This window comes from Pygocentrus nattereri, chromosome 24, assembly GCF_015220715.1.
Source record: "Pygocentrus nattereri isolate fPygNat1 chromosome 24, fPygNat1.pri, whole genome shotgun sequence".
Classification (NCBI taxonomy): Eukaryota; Metazoa; Chordata; class Actinopteri; order Characiformes; family Serrasalmidae; genus Pygocentrus; species Pygocentrus nattereri.
In genome coordinates this window covers 22,972,902-22,994,193 of record NC_051234.1, presented here as the reverse complement: position 1 = coordinate 22,994,193, position 21,292 = coordinate 22,972,902, and the positions used below count along the sequence as shown (strand labels likewise).

The 21,292-nt window shown below is 39.8% G+C and overlaps 1 protein-coding gene across 2 annotated transcripts in view; it reads left to right on the top strand.

The window, feature by feature from the left end:
- ctdspla (CTD (carboxy-terminal domain, RNA polymerase II, polypeptide A) small phosphatase-like a) overlaps positions 1-20,427 on the top strand; it is a 48,082-nt gene extending 27,655 nt beyond the window's left edge. For both annotated transcript variants that reach the window (XM_017717570.2, XM_017717561.2), the window contains 5 exons: positions 6,230-6,331; positions 14,336-14,392; positions 15,893-15,985; positions 17,109-17,294; positions 19,408-20,427. In XM_017717570.2, coding sequence (XP_017573059.1) covers positions 6,230-6,331; positions 14,336-14,392; positions 15,893-15,985; positions 17,109-17,294; positions 19,408-19,533 — 564 coding nt within the window. In that variant the 3' untranslated portion in view covers positions 19,534-20,427. The remainder of the gene's footprint in view (positions 1-6,229; positions 6,332-14,335; positions 14,393-15,892; positions 15,986-17,108; positions 17,295-19,407) is intronic.
- The last annotated feature ends 865 nt before the right edge of the window (positions 20,428-21,292 follow it).

Here is a 21,292-nt window from a genome sequence, read left to right as displayed (position 1 = left end):
TGTGAGTGGGACAGCGAGGTGGAAAAGGGAGCTGAACTCCTCTGGTGGTGTGGCACGAGGTTCAGTGAGTCACTCTCTGTGTCAGAGAGGAAGATGGAACAAGGCCACAGGGGCCCTGAGTGGGGCCCTCACACTGGGCAGTCTCTGGCCTGTCTAGGTGAGACTAAAGCCTAAAATACCCACCACCTGTCCCTGCCTGCTCAGCACACCCAGACTGTCCACAGATGGCATATGGAAGCCTTGTTTTTAATAAGAAAGGTCACTAATATTGCAAGTTCAGTTGAATGAAACTTGTATTAAACTAACTTGGACCTGAGTTGCCAGGATGTAAACCATCCTGCAACTCATTTTAAACAATTGCAAGCTTCATGAAACAGCCAGTCAAAACGATTGATTTCACTAGGCTAGTGTACAGCCATATAAAACATCTTAACATACACATTAATAGCAGAGAGAGTTAGGGAGAGATGGATGGATGGGAAGGGGGCACTGACAGCTGAAAAAGTTATCTGAAGACTATAAAAATGCTGCTAACATGTTCATTACAGCACACAACACACATCATTTTATGTAAGAATATATATATATATATATATATATATATATATATATATATATATATATATATATACTGGTCCAAAAAATAAAGGGAACACTCAAATAACATCCTAGATCTGAATGAATGAAATATTCTCATTGAATGCTTTGTTCTGTACAAAGTTGTATGTGCTGACAACAAAATCACACAAAAATCATCAATGGAAATCAAATGTATTAACCAATGGAGGCCTGGATTTGGAGTCACACACAAAATTAAAGTGGAAAAACACACTACAGGCTGATCCAACTTTGATGTGATGTCCTTAAAACAAGTCAAAATGAGGCTCAGTATTGTGTGTGGCCTCCACGTGCCTGTATGACCTCTCTACAACGCCTGGGCATGCTCCTGATGAGGTGGCGGATGGTCTCTTGAGGGATCTCCTCCCAGACCTGGACTGCAACGTGACGTTGGTGGATGGAGCGAGACATGATTTCCCTGATGTGCTCAATCGGATTCAGGTCTGGGGAACGGACGGTCCACTCCATAGCTTCAATGCCTTCATCTTGCAGGAACTGCTGACACACTCCAGCCACATGAGGTCTAGCATTGTCCTGCATTAGGAGGAACCCAGGGCCAACCGCACCAGTATATGGTCTCACAAGGGTTCTGAGGATCTCATCTCGGTACCTAATGGCAGTCAGGCTACCTCTGGTGAGCACATGGAGGGCTGTGCGGCCCTCCAAAGAAATGCCACCCCACACCATTACTGACCCACTGCCAAACCGGTCATGCTGAAGGATGTTGCAGGCAGCAGATCGCACTCCACGGCGTCTCCAGACTCTGTCACGTCTGTCACATGTGCTCAGTGTGAACCTGCTTTCATCTGTGAAGAGTACAGGGCGCCAGTGGCGAATTTGCCAATCCTGGTGTTCTCTAGCAAATGCCAAGCGTTCTGCACGGTGTTTGGCTGTGAGCACAACCCCATCTGTGGACGTCGGGCCCTCATACCATCCTCATGGAGTTGGTTTCTAACCGTTTGTGCAGACACATGCACATTTGTGGCCTGCTGGAGGTCATTTTGCAGGGCTCTGGCAGTGCTCCTCCTGTTCCTCCTTGCACAAAGGCAGAGGTAGCAGTCCTGCTGCTGGGTTGTTGCCCTCCTACGGCCTCCTCCACGTCTCCTGGTGTACTGGCCTGTCTCCTGGTAGCGCCTCCAGCCTCTGGACACTACGCTGACAGACGCAGCAAACCTTCTTGCCACAGCTCGCATTGATGTGCCATCCTGGATGAGCTACACTACCTCAGCCACTTGTGTGGATTGTAGAGTCCGTCTCATGCTACCACCAGTGTGAAAGCACCACCAACATTCAAAAGTGACCAAAACATCAGCCAGAAAGCATAGGTAATGAGAAGTGGTCTGTGGTCCCCTCCTGCAGAACCACTCCTTTATTGAGTGTGTCTTGCTAATCGCCAATGATTTCCACCTGTTGTCTATTCCATTTGCACAACAGCGTGAAATTGATTGTCAATCAGTTTTGCTTCCTAAGCGGACAGTTTGATTTCACAGAAGTTTGATTTACTTGGAGTTATATTGTGTTGTTTAAGTGTTCCCTTTATTTTTTTGAGCAGTGTATATATATATATATATATATAAATATATATATAACCTCTGAGTTCCCTAGTACAGTAATGTGTCGAATGCATGAAAATAAAGTTCCAGGCAACTTACAATATACAAATAGCTGCATGAATGTTTGGTCTGGTGCATATCATCCCTCCAATATCTTTTACCCTCATTAGAACGGATGTAACTGATACTAAACAAGCCACATTTTTGACATCTGTTTGATATTTAAGCTTTTATTTATATATGATCAAGTTTTGGATAAGCTAATTTTGCTGACTGATGTGTGCAGAAGAGCATTTTTCATTATTGCTAAACCTGTTTCATTTGGTTTTTGATTCATTCATTTACCCTTAAATGTAACAAACTGGAATGCCAGAATGAATCTTAATTCTTAGGTGCAGCTCAGAATCTTTATCAGTGCATCCCTTGTGGGTTGTTTGTAAGATACATTTGCATGATTTTTCTGTTTGTAATGCATGAAGAGGAGTCCAGACAGGACAGTTTTCACACGTGCTGGTCTTTGCGAAAGACTGAAACTCACAGTCACTGTGCCCACTTTGTATCTATAGCTAATGACTGTTGACAGTAATGCAATAATGTAGCAGTTAGTGATCAAATGGCAGGTGTTTCAAAGTCCCAGCATCTTTAGAGAGAAGCATTTGAGTGTATTAGCAAACCTCTGCTTGAGAGCATGAGAGAGATCCTAAAGGTTTATTTGTGTGCAGTACATCATGAAGGGCAGTGCTGAAATGGCTGTACATTTTCTGGTGCTACAATAAATGTCAAGGTCATGCAGACTTGGTAGGCCACCAAGGATCATATTCATTTGGGGGTTTCACAAGTTCTATATTTGCCAAATCCTATTTCTGCATGGATTAGGATTAATAGCATCTATTAAACCAATTATAGCCTAGCCTCATATTGGAACATTTTATGCAAGCCAAGGCAGAATATAAAGTGTTTAGCTGCCATGTTTTGATCTCCTTGGGTTTCGAGCTTTTCCAGTCCTAGAGTGTTGGGCACATTATTAGTGGAAAGCTGTTGTTTATTTTTTGATTGATTGATTTAATTGCCAGATTCCCAGTGAAGCTGGCAATATAATTTAAACAATGAAAAAACTCAACAAAATTGAACTTGTGCTGTGCATCCTGTTGTAAGTATATTTAAAAAGACTTTGATGTATATCTTAGCTCCACTAGAAGGCTGCTATATGCGTTAGACCAATCACAGTAAGGAAGATGTCTCAGAACAAATGATACAGTGATTAGAACCAATTGCAGCCAGGGGGAGGCCTCAGAATGAAAGACATGTAGCTTGATTGAGATGAATTGCACCTTGCAGTCGCTGAGAGTAGCTGGTTGTGTTTGGAGGAGGAGCTGAGAACAGCACCGTCAAGCCAGACAGTTTTCCCGGCAGTACCCCATGTGTGCCAGCAATCCTCATGGCATTCACACATTAGATAGCATTTCTTTGAGGAATATAAGTTTGAATTTCACTTGTGAAAACATTAAGAAAAAAATGGTATATCTAAAAAATTGTGTCTACACAGTTGTTGTGGAAGCCTCTAGCTTGTGAGGATTAGGCTCTGTTATCATCAAGACATCTCTTACCTTGTGCAGTCGGATGGTGAGCCGCTGCAGCATCTGGCTCTGAACTGCAGATGCTTCATTCACATGGTGTATATCATCAAGAAGAACCATTGGCGCCAATGCAAGTCAAACAAAAAAAAATGTATCATACCGAACCAAGCCACAAGGCATTTTTTATATTTGCACAGCGCCACGTTAAGTCGAGGAAGCCTATGGCGCTAGTCACAATCAGAGGGATGTCTCAGAACAAATAATGCAGCAACCAATCTCTGTCAAGGGGAGGTCTCAAAATGAGTGACCCAGTGATTAGGACCAATCACAGTCAGGGGAAGGTCTCAGACTGAATAGCACAGTGATTAGGTGCAGTCACATTGATGGAGCAGTCTCAGAATGAACAATGGAGTGTATAGAACCAATCACAGTCATGGGGAGGTCTCATTACAAAGGACACGGTGGTTAGAACCAATCAAGTCAAGTCAAGAGGCTTTTATTGTCATTTCATCTATGTACAAGTACACAGTGGAGTGAAATTCTGTTCCTCCAGGAACAACATGGTGCAGCAAGGAATAAAAAGTACAAAGTGCAAACGTGCAGACATAGTGTGTGAACAAAAAATTAAGCTAGAAACAATATAATAAATAGGTTAAATTAAACAGATATTAGACACAGTAAACAGACAAGACAGTGCAGTGCCAACACAGCATTCATTTCTGAACATGAGGTAGTGAGAATAAGGTGTAGAGATATTTAACATGCTGTGATCTGTGAGTCATGCAGTCAGATGACATACATAAACACAGCAGTTACTGAGGTAGAAAAACCTGAGTAAAACAGTGTAAACACAGCGTTAGCAGCAATATTCCAGATAGTGCAAGTAGAGCATCAAAAGAGATGTGTGTGAGGGGGCTGGGGTTAGTTCAGGATGGGAGGAGGGAGATGAGCCTTCTTCAGTCTCCACAGGAAGTAGAGGCACTGCTTGGCTATGGAGTTGGTGTTGAGGGACCAGGTGAGGTTCTCTGTGATGTGGACACCAAGGAACGTGGTGCTCCTGATCATTTCCACAGCAGAGCCAGTGATTTTCAGTGGGGGGTGGTCACCTCACACTCAACAGAAGTCAACAAACAACTCCTTAGTTTTATCTACATTCAGAAACAGGTTGTTGGTTCCTCACCAGTCCGTTAGCTGCTGCACCTCCTCTCTGTACGCTGACTCATCATTCGTAGTGATTAGTGCAACTCACAGTCAGGAGGAGATCTCAGAGCAAACAACATAGCAATTAAGACTTGTCAGAGTCAGGAGGAGATCTAAGAACAAATGACGTGATTAGGACTGGTCAGAGTCAGGAGGAGACCTCAGAACAAATGACGTGGTGGTCAGGACTAGTCACAGTCAGGAGGAGATCTCAGAGCAAATGACATGGTGATAAGAACCATTCTCAATTAGGGGGATGTCTCAGAACAAACAACACAGAGATTAGGACCAATCTCAGTTAGGTGTAGGTCTCTGAACAAACAGTATACTTTCATTTGAAGTATACTGCTGACAAGCTCCAGTGCTTGTCAAGAAGTTTGTCGAGGACACTCAAGCAGGTTAAAGTGGATATTGATGTAAGGCTGTTACTCCACACAGACTTCAAATTAAGTATGTGACGTGCGCAGTCGATGTGACAGATAAGAGTTTGCTTTAAAGAACCAGGTTTACATCTGCGCTGTATTCCAACTGCTCATTTCTGTCTAATTAGTGAAGAGAGTGGGTGTGAGGTCATGTTGGACTCCCATGGTGTCTCCCTGGCACAGATGAATCAAACAGCAAGCGATTTGTCCTTGGTCGCCTTTGCTTTATACAGAGATTGATGAGCCTCTGTGTGCAGGCACAGACATACATACACATATACAGGACGTGCCAAGACAAATGTACACTAGGTAAACACATTGTACTGGTACAGTATTGTGCACATATTGCTTTACTGTTAGAGAAGAAATGTGAGGATGTGTATTTGTACCCCCTCAGGTGAGGCCATCTGGCTTTTCCTTGTCTGTTGCTCTCAGGCAAGTCTTGGCAGAGGACATCCTCACATTATAGCTAGTGTCATCTCTCTCTCTCTCTCTCACTGTTCCTCTCAACTATACATCTATGCTTAGTCAACATGACTTGGCAATGCAGCCAAACTTGGGGGAACACCATAATCTTAACGCTGTGCTTTGAACTGTTGATCTGGGTGTGCCTGGAAAGCATTAGGAAAGCCCTTCTACCGTACAGCAGGGCAATGTCGAGTGCAAGCTGTGTCTAAAAGGAAGCAATATAGCTGTCATGGATTGGGCAAAGGATAGTCATCAATTTAAACTCCCAGCTTCAGTGATAACAATATCTTCAAATCTGGCTTGTTCTGAAATGAACGGTTTTCTCATCTTTTCTCCTTTCCTCCTCTTTTCATCTCTCCATCTTTCGGACACGCTCTGTATCTCTCTTCAGTCTCCAGCCAAATACCTCCTGCCTGAGGTCAGCATCAAAGACTACGGCAAGAACTGTGTGGTGATCGACCTCGATGAGACACTGGTACACAGTTCCTTTAAGGTATGTTCACACATGCCCTCTTAACTCTTAATGGTGTGTCTTACAGTTTAGCTCTGTTCTACTGTAGATAATGTTGTGGCTTTATGCCCTATATTTTCACTCTGCCATGAACTTCAGGGTATGGACGGCTCACCCAAGATTATATCCGAATTGGAATGTAGTGTTTACGACAAAGCTAGGAGTTCTCTGCTGAGCTGGAGTAAAGCATATTTCACAATCCGCTCATAATCCATTGAGTACTCCAAGGCTCAATAGCAGAAGACAATGGCAGTGTTTAGAGCACGCTGTGGGATTAAAACTCCCAGTTGAATGAAATCCTCTGCTGAGATTAACTGCCATTGTGGTGCCTAGAAAGTCTCCTCTGGGGAGCCACCTGCTCACCCCAATGACCCAGTTCTCTACCAACCTGCATCTTCTACTCCATTTAATGCCAAATTTTAGCTGTCCTGTTTTTTCACATGCACAGTTTAGGATTTTTTCCATAGCAGTAAGTTTTCAATATAGCACCAAAGACTGTGTTTTAATAGCTGTAATAACTTTTTTGGTACTATATAGAACTGTTGTAAAAGGTTCTTTATTGAGCCATACCAGAGTGACACATAATGAAATACACAATGATTATAATAAGCATGCAGCAATGAGCGGGTTCAAGCACGCACAAGCAGTACAGGCCCTTTTGCAGGTTTAGTTCATTCGGCCTAAAATGCCTCAAGCAGTTAGTCGAATAGCACCATTTGTTTATCAACCTTGCAATAATGTTGTAGTAGCATTTTCATTGATTAAGTGTTTTTGAGTGGCCAATCTGGACCAAAAAGTGGCATGTACCATTATAGTTTAAATATGTAAAAATCCTTAAAGTTTGGAGATCTGGCCACTGACTGTTGAGTTATAGCAAATCAAGTTAGCAGTGCAATGACCGCAGTAATTAATTGATTGCTCCACATGACACCGAGTAGAAAACAACATATTTTTGATAATTATTTACCTAAAGAGGCCACAGAGTTTTGTCTGATTTCGAAAACTTCAAAATCAAAATCCAGAGACTAGTTCGAAAAGGGGGGTTATTGAACAGTTAACAATTACTAAAAAAACGGTGCAGTTTTGTAATAAACATGCATTTGCAAAATTGTTTGGCATAATGTAATACAATGGATTCATATGTAGTTTGCGTCAAAATTGTAATAATATAGTAATGACATGTAATAATGTTTATTTTTATGAATAGCACCCCCCCAGTGGTGAAATCTTTTGAAACTTGACTGGTTGTTAGACAGGGGCTACATGTAGACACTGTTCAAGTTTCATGATTGGTCAATGTTAAGCCTGTCTAAAGCCTGCTAAATGCTGATTGGCCGATGGCAAGCACAAATTTCAGTGTATCAAATTGTCCTTGTATTATCACTTATAGTGTGGCCAATAGATGCTGCATTCAAAGTTTCAGCTTGGTCGGATGTATGGATGCTTAGAAACAGTCATGGAGCATTAGCTCCGCCCCCTAAATACATATGCACATAAAAATCGAATGGCCACTTCAGAATCTTCAGCCAAATATGTCAAGTTTGAAATTTGTTGGCTGAAGGATTGTTGAGTTACAGAATTGTAAATTAATTCTGAATTATTTTGAATGTATCCAGAAGGGTTCATTTGCATATGGCAGCCATGCTATTTAGAAAATTCAACGTGTTTTTGATAATTATTGAGGTTCTGGCTCTTCAGAATTTTGACACCAGATACATGAGGATCAGGCAAAAATTGTAGGACTAGTTTGTAAAAGTAGGTTTTGCATATTATACAAAATAGCAAAAACCTTTGGTGGCGGAGCTAAATGATGTTTTGAAGTAAAATGAAGTGAAGTGTTTTGTTTGAACCCAAGGAATCAGGAAAAAAATGAATTTGTCTGTAAACATTTTGGTTTAAGAGTTATAAGGCAAAACATATTTCTGTGCTATAGCGCCCCTTCAGGCTGATTGACCAAGTTTCGTATCTCTAGGACAGAAAAAGAATAAGAAAAATCTTGACAATTCCATTAGGGTTCAATGCACTACATGCTTGAACACTAATAATATAATAACAGGGCTTTCAATAATAAAATTGATAATAATCGATGCATAATCAACAAAGTGATCATAGCATATGTGTAGTGGCATTCATAGCATTTTTCTGAATTACATTTTTGCATAGTCCTTATGATGTTAACAAAGTCTTTTATAGTGGATTCATTTGAAATGCTCCATTCTATAGATAATGGCAGAGTCAGAATTATTCACGGTGGTGGAAGGAACCAGACATCCAAAGCATTCAGTGCCTCTAAAAACTCTTTCACAGAAAATTATTACATTTAGAACCTGAAAACTTTTTTCTCCAGATATTTTTTTTACCATTATTACCATTACCTATAAATACAGTGAAATAAAATGGCTAGATTTCCCTTTTAGACATTACAACCCCTGGTTCCCATTACCACCACTGTAAAGAAAGCTGAATTAGTAAGTTCACCATTACATAACAAACCTGTCTGAATGACCTTGTTGGCATCTCAGCGATTGAATATTAAAGAAAATGGCCTTTTGAAGTATTCAAATTGCTCTTAGAGTTACCATGGTCCACTGCCTTTACTAAAGAACCTTGGAGAAGCCTTCTTTTTAAGGGTGTAAACCTGGAAATAAAAGCTACTTTTCCTTTCTTCCTACTGGAATTATCTACCCCACACCCACACACACACATATTTGCAGACATAAAGTACTGTGCTGAAGTCAGAGACCCCCTTTATTCGTTGAATTTTTGGTTTTCAGTATTTAGTATGTCCACTCTTTGTTGTGTGTGCCTTTATTATAGATTCCATTCTTTTCAGAAGACTTTGTTTTTCCAAGAAATCTGAAGGGTTATTTTTCCACATCTCCAAGGTTCAGTCATAGAAGTTGGTTCCATTTTTTCATCACATCCTTTCAGACTTAGTGTTCTCTTCTCACAGTAGAAGGATTGATACCTGTGGAGCTTAATGTTTATCTATTTGTGAAGGCTGGAAGTTTTAAGTGCTGTTTATCTGATGGGGACAGTTTTGGTGGTCTGCCAGGTGTTGCATGGTTGTCCCATTTTTTCAGTATTTTTAAAATAATTTTTTGAACTCCAGATTTGTAAACTCCTGTTTTTGTCTTATTTTTCTTAGACTTTCCTTTTGCAAGCGGATTAATTTATATGTAATTTCCACAGAAATACCTCATGAAAAATAAATAACTTGTACTTAAAGGCCACTTTGATGGGAAATTAAATAAATGAAGCGTGGACTTTTGCACAATACTGGATATATTGAATGTATTGTGTGTGCACAAAGAGATTCAGAAGAGAGAACATGAAAGAAAGTAAAGTGCTTTCTCTAACAGCACTGTATCCTTTAAAATGTCCGTCTGGAAGCTCTTCTTGTTGCTCAGAAAAGAAGGGAGGTGGTGGTTGAAAGAGAGAGGCCCAGAGAAAGGGAAGGAGCAAGGGATGCATGCCTTTGTGCGCACGCACATACTCTTTTTCTCTCTTACTCATTTGCTCGCACACACACACACCACATGCACAAATACACCCATTCTGCCACCCACACACACACTACATAAAAAGGCAGCTGAAGATTGTACACAAGGGTGTGTCTGTAAGTGTACTGTACTGCGTACAGGGCAAAGTTCTGGGCCATCTTTCCAGAAAGTAATGGTTGTTTTTTTTCCCCCTATTTATTGAAGTATGGAAGACTTGTTCTTCTCCTGCTAATTAATTGCCTGCTGAGTGCCACATATTATGTTGATTTTGTGCCTGTTCACTTGAAGGTCAGCTTGAACTGTAACATACTTCAGAGCGAGCAAGAGATCAATACCGAGAAGAGAAGATGAGAGCTGGTGAAGCCTGTTAGAAAGCAGTGATTAAATGGTCTGTGCTTATTTAGTACATTTGAAGAAATGTCAGCCTCATTTCTGCACAGCTCTAATCCAAATAGACTGACCCTCTGTAATGTGTTTGTCTGAGTTTCTCTGTCTGAAGATTTAGACACTGAATGAGGTCTGAATGTTTAGCCATTGCTCTTCTGTTTGGCTTTGTCATAGAACTTTTCTTATGATGACGTGTAGAATTTAGAGGGCCCATATCTAACTAAATTAGATAAACTAAATTTTCAAAACCTGGACTGTTGAAATTAGATTAAATTCACTGCCCAGTCCATACAGTTCATATGTGGAAATTAATGTTTTGAATTCAGTTTCTGTGATGTCATGAAAATCTTTGCATTTTCATGTATCTGCCCATTCAGATAACTCCAGTTTAACTCCACCAATTAAGTTATAAGGAGGGTTGCTTTTTGAATTGGTTATAGGTTGTGTCATTTTTTGGCAGCAACATAATAATAACAATAATACATTTTATTTAATTGGAGGGAGCAGGGTGGAGATCTGGAGGGGGCATACACTTGCCAGCAAATCAGGAACTACAGGCTGTGTTTCTCTACCATGAACACAGATGGCTTTCTCAAAAATCAGTCAAGCCGTTGCTGTTGCTAAAAAAAAAAATCAAAGCTGATATGATTAAATATTATGCATAAATGTCTACATACATTGTTTAGACATTTCTCCCCAAATGTCACTGAATTACAAGGTTGTTAGAGAGTCCGAAAACTAATTTTGCTACATCCATGCTATAAGCAAGCTAATACTCGTAATACTCATTGAAATGACATCACATGAAAGTAAGTCTATTTATTTCAGGTCTATTAAGTAACAACAGCTACTCAAACTGTAAGCTACTTTTGCCAAAGCAACTTAACGGCCAGAATTGACAAAGCTTGCTGGTTTGTGTGGGGTGTTTCAGTGAGGGTGCCAGTTTTATGATGTGTGCACAGCAGTGTTAGCTTCAGTGTAAAAATATTTGCATCTTGACTCCTTAATCACTGTTAAACAGAGGACCCAATGACATGTGGAGGAATGTACTCAAGAGAAATCATGTCATCTTTCTAACACCTTTTTGTTACCACATTGGAGTTTTCAAAAATGCCATTCATTTTTTTCCGTAGAGAAAAATTGCTTAGACCGGGAATTCTTAATATGGCATAACGCTGACTACAAAATGGCACGTCCTCAGAGATGTGTACCAGCCTTCGAAGTAATTTATATAGACCAGAATTAAAGAATTCCACCAATTTTTGAAATTATCTATATAATTAAGTGGTTAAGATATAAACACTGTCATTGACAGTGATTTGATGTGAGATATCAGTTAAATACCCCTAAAAGCCCCCTCACAGAAAGTTATGTCTGAGGCATTGTTTACAGTAGTTTTGTAGTGAAGTTTTAGATTCAAGGAGGAGAAGTACATGCAGGGCATTGTAAGGCAAAATAGTACCCAAAGAAAACTTTATTTTACCATCATCTGCGTTATATATAAAACCTCGGAAGACATGCATAGGTTAACGGGTGGTTTTGGATAATGAATAAAATATATTTGTTGTAGACATTGTGATCCCTGATTCCTATCACCACTGTAAAGAACTCTGACTTCTAAAACCACTCTGAAGGACTTTGTTCAATGTCAGTGATTTAAGCAAAAATTTTGAGAAAAAAGTGGAATTCATCTCAATGTTCAGTAAAATTTTACTTCAAAGTTATAAAGAGAGGTTGAAAAACAGCCATATGAAAATGAATTATGACTGTTTTTACATAATACAAGAAAATTACAGGATATTGGCCCTGCATTAAAAATGATCAGTTTTTATTGGAATCTTCAGCTTCATTTCATTCTCTTTTATCAGTTTTTTATCTGGCAAAAGCAGTTACCAAAGTTACTACTAAGAAAGTCCACTTTCTTAGTAGACTCAGTTTGGTGACCTCTCTACTGCCTTTGCCATTCAGTAGAACTGCTGAGGAGAATTTACCCTTTCAGAAGTTGCTGTGATTTCTTGGAAGATGAGGATTCATATCGCCCTCGGCTTCATGTGCTCACTGCACAGACCTCATGCTCCCCCTGCTGGATATCCTGCTGACTGATGGCAATTGTCATTTGGCCATATAGGCTGACTTGCTTATTCCAGCCTCAGTAAGGACATCAAAAACGGCTCTGGATCCGCTTGACTGTCGATGAGTCATTAAATATGAATAAGCTAAATCTCTTCTGTACTGTTATGTTTATTTTGAACTCACAAATGCTGTGGGCATATTGTTGGAATTGCTCAAGCTGCAGTATGTATTGTAAATATAAGCTTTCTGAGACTTTTTTTCTCTTGCTGTTGCATCAAAACCTCACATTCTTAACTTAAATGTGTGTTAAGGTAATGAGATTTAATCCCATATGTTTTTGTTGACCCAGTGTTAAGTGCTCACACAGTGTACAGATGGTATTTTCAAATGGGGTAGAAAGACGCTAGAGTAATGATATCCTGCGATGATATTCTAATTGGGTATCTGAATGCTTTTAGATCTTGCCTATTTAATAGATACTGGAAAAGATGTCTGAAATGTCTGGTTTAATGCCTGAAAATCTGACATTAAATCTATTTCACGTTGACGGTGCACAGCTGTGCACTGCAGAACCCTCTTATTTTTAACAAGCTTCTGAAAAGTGCTAAGAGAACCCAACTTTTTTTATGCCCCTTCTCCTCTTCATCTCACTCTCTCCATGGCATTAAGACAGCACCATGCCGCCTGCTGAGTCCTTTCATCCTGTCTGCATGTCTCCTGCTCCCACTCCTATTCTATCTCTCTCTCTCTCTCTCCCCAGCTTTAAAGACTCCTCAAAAAAAAAAAAAGGACTCCCCCTTTTCCAAAATGCATCTCCATTCTGTAGCTCCATGCAGTCAATTTTCAGCTACACATGTACGCACACACATAGTCACATACACCCCCTTTGCGTGCCTCTAAATCAAAGCTTTGCTACAGGTAGTGGTGTCTGAGCGTGCAGTCAATCACTTTGAGCCCACAGAACCTGGTATGTCCCTCCGGCACTGGAGACACAAAGCATCTCTTCTGAGAGAGAGTGTCACAGTCAGACTCTTAACTCTGCTGTCACTGTATCTGCTCTCCTCTACTTTACTGCATGTTATGGTCACTGTAGGGTTGCAGCAGTACAGAATTTTTTTGGGGGCAATGTCCATTCTGAGGTCAAGATTTGATCCTGTTTTTTCATCAGTACAGTGCAAAGGTCAGAGACCACTCTCCATTTATTTTGTTTCCAAACAAAAACACTTTTTATTCTCACAATTTAAGTAATCCCAAACACATTCAGCAATGATGAGGTCTGGCCTCTGGGGTGGGAACACCAGCATGCTTTTTTGGTTAGTCAGGGATTCTTGACTGCTACACATCCTCTCAGACCTATAGTGTTGAGTTGTCTTCTCACAGTGGAAGATGGCTGTGGATTTTTTCAGGTCTGTAGCAAGAGTGGAGCTCTCTCTCAAAGTTTTAAGTGCTGTTTATTTGATGAAGACAGTTTGGGTGGACTGCCAGGTCCTGCATGGTTGCTGGGAGTCCCTTTTTTTCTGCATCTTTGAACCTCTTTGTTCTTGCTTTTTTTTATTTACTTTATCTTCTCTGTGCACATGGAATCTCACAGATGTTCTTGAGATGAAAAATTAATAAAGTGGCCTTTTTGAAATTAAATAAATAAAGGGTGGTCTCTGACTTTTGTTCAGTGTTGTATGTGTCACCACTTTAATTATAAGTTTTCAATGCCTGCCGTGCCAGCCTTCTAATGAAACAAGCCCAAAAAAACCTTAGAATTTGAGTGATTTTGTAACAAAATAGCAGTCAGCTGGGCACAGGAGTGTGCCACGTGCTTTAATGGTGGGATGCACCCAGATGCCACGTTTCACTGCTGCATCATTGACTGTGGTTTCCACAAAAGGAAAGGAATGAAAGATGGGATGAGGGTTGTATTAGCGATACATTTTTAAATGTTGATATTGTCTTTTCTGTACTGTTGTGAAAGTGTAACACCATTAGCGGCAATGGCTGTTAATGTGTCCCTTTCTGTTCTGCTTTGCAGCCCATCAGTAATGCTGATTTCATAGTCCCTGTGGAGATCGATGGAACAGTTCATCAGGTACAGCGCAAATGATTTTCAACAGCATGCTTTGCAAAAATGTTTGCACTGGATCCTCACTAGAATTTCAAGGTTTCAGTTGAAAGGTTTCATATGTGTGTTACAGGATGGTGTACACATAGATTTTCATATAATTGGACATAGAGAACAAATGACTGATTTTATTTATCTTGACTCACAAACTGAAAAAAGTGGGGAAAAATACAGAAATGTTGCTTGTTGAATAGCATGTTGAATGATTCTCTGTTCATTACCGAACATATTCAGACAGCCAAAATAGCATGGGACTGAAGATGCAATATGTTATATTTAAATAGCTTTCCCTATTTTTATTTTAGTTTGTGTTTGATCCACCAGAGAAAAGCATATGTGGGAGTGCCTAGAAGATGCATCTTAAAGCATACTGCCTGAATTGAAGGCTTCTTTTTTAATGCTTTGAAAAGTAGTGTGTGAGAACGAGGTGGTCATGCTTAAGGGAGACCTATTTTGCTCATTTTCACTGTTCACATAGTTTTATTAGTTAGTTTTTTGGGGGTCTACTAGAAGATTTATATGCTTCCGTGTTCCAAAAACACATTCTTTGTCTAATACTGTACATCTCTATTCACTCTCTGTCTGAAACATTTTGTTAGGGAGGCCTGGGTCCTTAATCCACCCAGTGAGCCCAGTGTGATCTGATTGGTCAGCGTGTCCACTCTTTTCTGAACTGCAGTTCTGCTCCTACTTGTTCTGTCCTGTTTTGCAGTCTGCAGACCGACACTTCTCTGCTGTGCAGCTGTAAACACCGGTGTGGCTATTTTTCAAGTAGTGTCAGTTCTGCCATATCAGTTTGAGCTAAAGTCTTGTCCCAAAAGTCAGGTATTCTTAATATGGTGATAAAACTGAACAAACTCTTTCCAGCCTCCAGTAGTTGTTGTGCGCTGTGTTAGGGCATTCCAAGATTACCGGGGCAATAAGGTGGGCAATAAGGATTATGTTATCTTGTAACAAAGGTAAAGAGCATTTCAGGCAGCTGAGAAAAGTCTTTTCTGTTAGAGTTACTTTCTTTGAGCCTTGTAACTTTGCAGACCGTTTACATGCACAAAAAGCTATAAAACACACTAAAGGCATTATTAAAGTAAAAACAACAAAGGTCCCCTTCTAAAGAAATGATGCGGGTCATTGCTTCCCAGGCAATTGCAATTGTGCATTTATATTTGTTTATATGTCAGTATATGTTCACATTTTTCTGTGTGAGACAATCAAAGAATGCTCCCTTTATCTGCTCCATTGATGTGTTGAGATGGCTGTTACCTGGTTCAAGTAATCCAGGATAGGCTCTGTATATCAGGGCTGGCCTGTTCTTGATTACTTGTACTGGGTTGCAGTGACTAACCTTCATATACAAGACAGGAAACAAGGAAAGAAGAGGTTTGTTTGCACTTCTGCTTTTCCTACAGTAAGCAACACAGCAATGATTGACTCACTAAATAGAGCATGTGTTTTGTGTTTCACTGCCAGGTCTACGTGCTAAAGAGACCTCATGTGGATGAGTTTCTGCAGAAGATGGGTGAACTTTTCGAATGTGTGCTCTTCACAGCTAGCTTAGCTAAGGTTAGACTCCTTATCTTTACATCTTTAAATGACTTCTCTCTTTATTTTTTTAATTGGTAGCCCATGATTTCTTTGTACATTTTCTACTGAGATATTTACCTCCTGTCTCAATTCGTTGTTGCTTTTGAGGAGTAAAATTAGTGCAGTTACAATTAACCAGGTGTGTAAATCTCTTTCCTCACGATTTGATTCAGGTATTACTTTTGGAAACAATTCATCATAAAACCTCAGATTTTACCATGATTCAGTCAGATTTGAAAATAGAATGATTCAGAATTTTTTAAAATGTGTGAATACTCGATTATGTCTGGAGGAATACTAGGGGAATATAGACACAAAATACACAGTAGGTCAGTACAGAAAATAGAAACCATGCATGGAGCTTTTGAAAATAGACCCCATCCATCCATTTTGTAAGCCGCTTCCCCGTCAGGGTCGCGGGGGTGCTGGAGCCTATCCCAGCAGTCTTCGGCGAAAGGCAGGATACACTCTGGACAGGTCGAAAGTCCATCGCAGGGCTGAAAATAGACCGAAAATTGAGATTATAATGAATATTATCATAATTAGTAGAGGGCAATGTGCTGGTTCATTCAATATACCGTTTGAAATTATTCTTCAGGTATTAGTTTTGTCATAATGTAATGTAAAAACAGTGAAAATCAGGCTGAGGTTGACCCATTTAGCTGAGTGGCTGAGTCAGGGATGTTTGTTCTTCTGTTGTGTAGACAGATAGCAGTCCAAGGTAACATCTTAAAAGTGCAGGTACATTTCAGAGTAACAAGCTGATGTTAACCCACAAAAATCTTTTTTTTTAAAACATCTAAAATAGTTTCACTGAAACATTATGTTTACAAATACACTATGATATGTACCAAAACCATTAGTAATTTTAATTATAACATGACTAAATTATATCACCCACTACCAACTTTATCAGTTCTAACATTCCAAAACAGTCCCCATCTACAAATCACAGCACCACATTACATCAGTGCATTTTTATACCACATATTTTTCCAAAAATACTATACTATTACTAGAATTATCACTGGGCAGGCTGAAGTTGGTGGTGGTGTTTGTGTATATGAACAAGCTGTGAGTGAGCTTCCCTGTGTGTTTTCAGTATGCTGACCCAGTGGCAGACCTCCTGGACCAGTGGGGTGTGTTCCGGGTGCGCCTCTTCAGGGAATCCTGCGTGTTCCACAGAGGGAACTATGTCAAAGACCTCAGCCGGCTGGGCCGACAGCTCAGCAAAGTCATCATAGTGGACAACTCGCCAGCCTCATACATCTTCCACCCGGAAAATGCTGTAAGTCTTCTTCTGTGTGCAGATGTTAGAATTCTCCTTATTCACTTTGCCCACAGGGTGTGAGCAGGGTGGTTAGAGAGTCAGCAGCTGTTGGAAAATATCTTTTACAGACCATAGACAATGTCTATTTTTCAGTGCTTTCAAAACTTATGTGTCAGTTTTTTGCTCCACTTTCTAACAAATGCTGACTGATAATTACTCTGCTGTCCTACTGGAAAAAATGAAGCTTTTGCAATTATATGATTTAAATGTGTCAATCATTTGCACGTAATAAAATGTAACTGTGTTACATCAACACATTTGATGGCCTTTTTTAGGATGAATTGCACTCACCTGACACATTTGAATTATATCTTTAGTCAGGCCTGAAATTTTGATCCGAACCAGAATACAGCCTAACTTTCTGACTGAGTCCCACCAATAGGGCCAAGTTTTTGTCTGAAACTGGACCAAGACGATTACAATTCTATCTGAAACTGACCAGAACTGGCCCATCAGCACTGAAAGAGCAAAATAAAAACTGATTGTGCCGCTCATATAACTGTGTAGTAACCAAAACGGTTCCAGGTCATAGATAACTAAAAACTATGCAAAATATTTTTTCCAGACAAACATATTCATGAATATAAGCATCCTATTGGCTGCAAGTCTCCTAAATCAGTTCACTGTTTTATTTCTTGTGCATCTAGTTTCCCAAAATTGTGGACCTCATGGACCTCAGTGTGAAAAATTCTGTCAGCAACAGGAGTGTGACTCTAGCATGCCAGATTAAAAGCTCTTTCAATGTAATAAAACTGGGGAGGAAGAATAAAGTAATATGAAAAAGTATAGCAAGGGAAATTCAGTGTAATGTCTGTTAACATTGGGAGATGTGCTGTGAAAACCCAAATATGAATTTTAAACTTGTCATGTATTGAAGAAATGACATCTGAACTTACAAAGAGTAGTCAGGTCCCATGGGGTTCAGACAAGTTCATGCTCCCTGTATGTGACATAAAAAGGAAAAATCATCACTAGAATGCAATCTGTTGAAATGGTTTGGTTGCCTTTTGTGTTAAAACACTTATTTGTCTTGAGAGAGTAGAACCACAATGTAGGTCTTTAGAGATCAGTTTTGTGCTTACAGTGGAGAAATCTCTGAGCCTTCCAACAGCTCGCACTTAAGAACTCAAGAGACACTCTTTAGACAAAGCTGTCATCACCTAACTAAGAAACTTCAACTGTGATGTCTAAGGCTATATCCTGTTACAGTGGCATTTGAAGGGAACTTGAGTTGGTTTAGGACTTGTTATTTGTGTAATTCCCAGCTGAGTGGACCACAGCAGGCTCCACAGGTCCTCAAGCATTTTAGGCCCTCCATCATCTGTCATTTACCCATCATGTCTGCTTGAGGAAGATGTGACAGTAGGCTCCCAGAGCTGTCAGTCATATTCATCCAAATTTTTGTCATTTCCTTATCCTGCTGGACTCCTTTCTGATTATTCTAAAGGTGTTGCAGCCTTGGTAAATATATAACCCTTTGGTAAATATATTTGGAGTGACTGAAATGTAAGAAAATGTATAATAGCCTTTGAATAACCCTTGGGATGCTTTTTACACTACAAGACTCACTACTAGGAATCGTGGAGAACACAGTTTTCCACATAGAAGGGAAGGTTTGAACAAACCAGGTCAAAACAGGATGAAAGGGTGTCTATATGCTAATATAACCAAACACAGTGGCTTATCAGAATTTGCTGTTAATCAAATGATTTAGGCAAAAAGTTAAATTTACACAATTTTCCACTTAATGCCAGATGCAGGTGACTAGCCAAGATATGTTCAGTATCCAAATGTTGAGTTTTTTTTAGTTTAGGACTGGAGCAACAAAGCTAATACAGCTAATAAACACTAGACATCAGTTGAAGGCAGAATCTTTTCTGTAAATACCTCCTTAAAACTTTTCTTAACACATTCAACCTGTGTCCAGGTCTTTATCAAGGCCATCCAGACTTGTTGATGTGGTTTAGGACACAGCTGACTCACACAAAATGTGTATATGCTTCATTCCTTTATAAATCTGTTATTGAGCTATAATGATTCCTGTAAAAGTGTTTTGTGATTATGTCCACAGGTCCCAGTGCGATCGTGGTTCGATGACATGACGGACACAGAACTGCTGGATCTGCTGCCTCTGTTTGAGGGCCTGAGCAGAGAGGAGGACGTTTACAGTGTGCTACAGAGCCTGAGGGCCAGGTAGCACTGAGACTCACACTGCCCTCTGCTGTTCTCTGTCCCACACGGAGACACTCCATCGCTACTGGTCAGGCCGACCCTCCATTCAGCTGTGCCCTCGAGAAGGCACCACTGTGTCACACAGTGGAGGACAAAACTCTTTTCCACCTCGCTAATTTCTGTGGACGGAACTCTGACCTGCCGTCTGATAATTTATTGGACCATTTGCCAACAGGAGTCCCTGGCACGGGAAAAATGTACATAGTGTAAGTTTCTAAATTTGATGCAGAAAAAAATAAACACAAATTAATTTTTGTAAGGGAGACATATGAGTTTACTATCCAAAAACTCTATATATTTACCACAAAAAAGAAAAAAAACCACAAAACAATATTTTTTTTCCCCAGAGGATGTTGAACAGGTCAACCCTTTGGTTTATGCTATGCAGGCAGACTTTTTTTCGATCACCAGTCGTTCCAACAACTGTGACTTTTCTCTTACCAAATAAAGTGCCTTCTGACTGTTGTTTTTATGATGATATACATGACATTTTTATATGCTGCATATTTGCAAAGAACTCAAAACCTTTAAAGAAACTTTTACTGTAAACCTGAGTGGATAGGCGTTAAAACTGTTTATTTATGATAAGGACATTTCCGAATGATTTCCAATAGTCTTCAACGATTTAAATGCATTATCACTGGACAAAGACTGATGCCATTATGTAGACTCTCTGGTTCTTTTGGGAGAATAGTATATAAGCATTGTATTGATGGGGAAAAATAATGATCTATTACCTTATTGCAATTTGACAAAAAAAGATGTGTAATGTGAGACTAGCTACTGTTAATCAACACTCCAGTACCGTACAATTCGATATGAGTATTTAACATCAAAATAAAAGATGCAGTCAATATCAGAAATGACTCAAAGGCTGTTTTCTGGTAAACCCCTCAAATGTGAGTGGCAAAAACAAAAAAGGCAGTTCTTAGTGGTGTACCAAATATGCGTTTGAGTGCAAAATGCATCCACTAAAACCTAAAGGAGACAAGGCAAATCAAACCACGTCCTTGCCATTTCACATATATTTTAGAAACTGTGAAACATTACCCAGCCCTTATACTTTCACCATCACAGCTGCCATAGCACATGCACATATCTTTGATGAACAGGACAGTGTAAAACATTGATGTTTGGAAGACTCTTTTTCATTGATGTTAACAGGCTTATTGGGCCATATTCTGTCCTCACTAGAGAGTATTATGCATATAGCTAAGATAACAGGCTCCAGTAATATTCAAAGACAGGTTTTGTAGCAGTCAACATCCAAACTGCAACATTCAAAGTAAGAATATGTTGCTTGTATGCCTGTTACGAGCTGCTGATATTAGCCACTGTTAGCCTGAAGCTAACATTACATTGAAATAAATGTTAACAGGCTAGTGGAAATTAGCATTACTTTAGCTATGGAAAAGTAGGTAAATGAGAGCTACTTGCAAAGTGAATTTCTGTGTAATTCTGCATAATGACTTGCATGGCTGGCACATGGTCAAGATTTAGTGACTGTATGGATCTCATCATAAACAACATGCCACAGTGACCACACCCTTTACTCCAGCTCTTCTACTGATACAGCCGGTAAGAGCAGTGGTCATTGACATAAAACGAAAGCAACCAGAAAATGACCTTTTCTACACATAGGAGTGAATGACCGAGTAAAGCATATAAAGTTATTAAAGTGTAATTTGTTTTACGCTCATAATTTCAGCAAGCCCAGAAAAAGA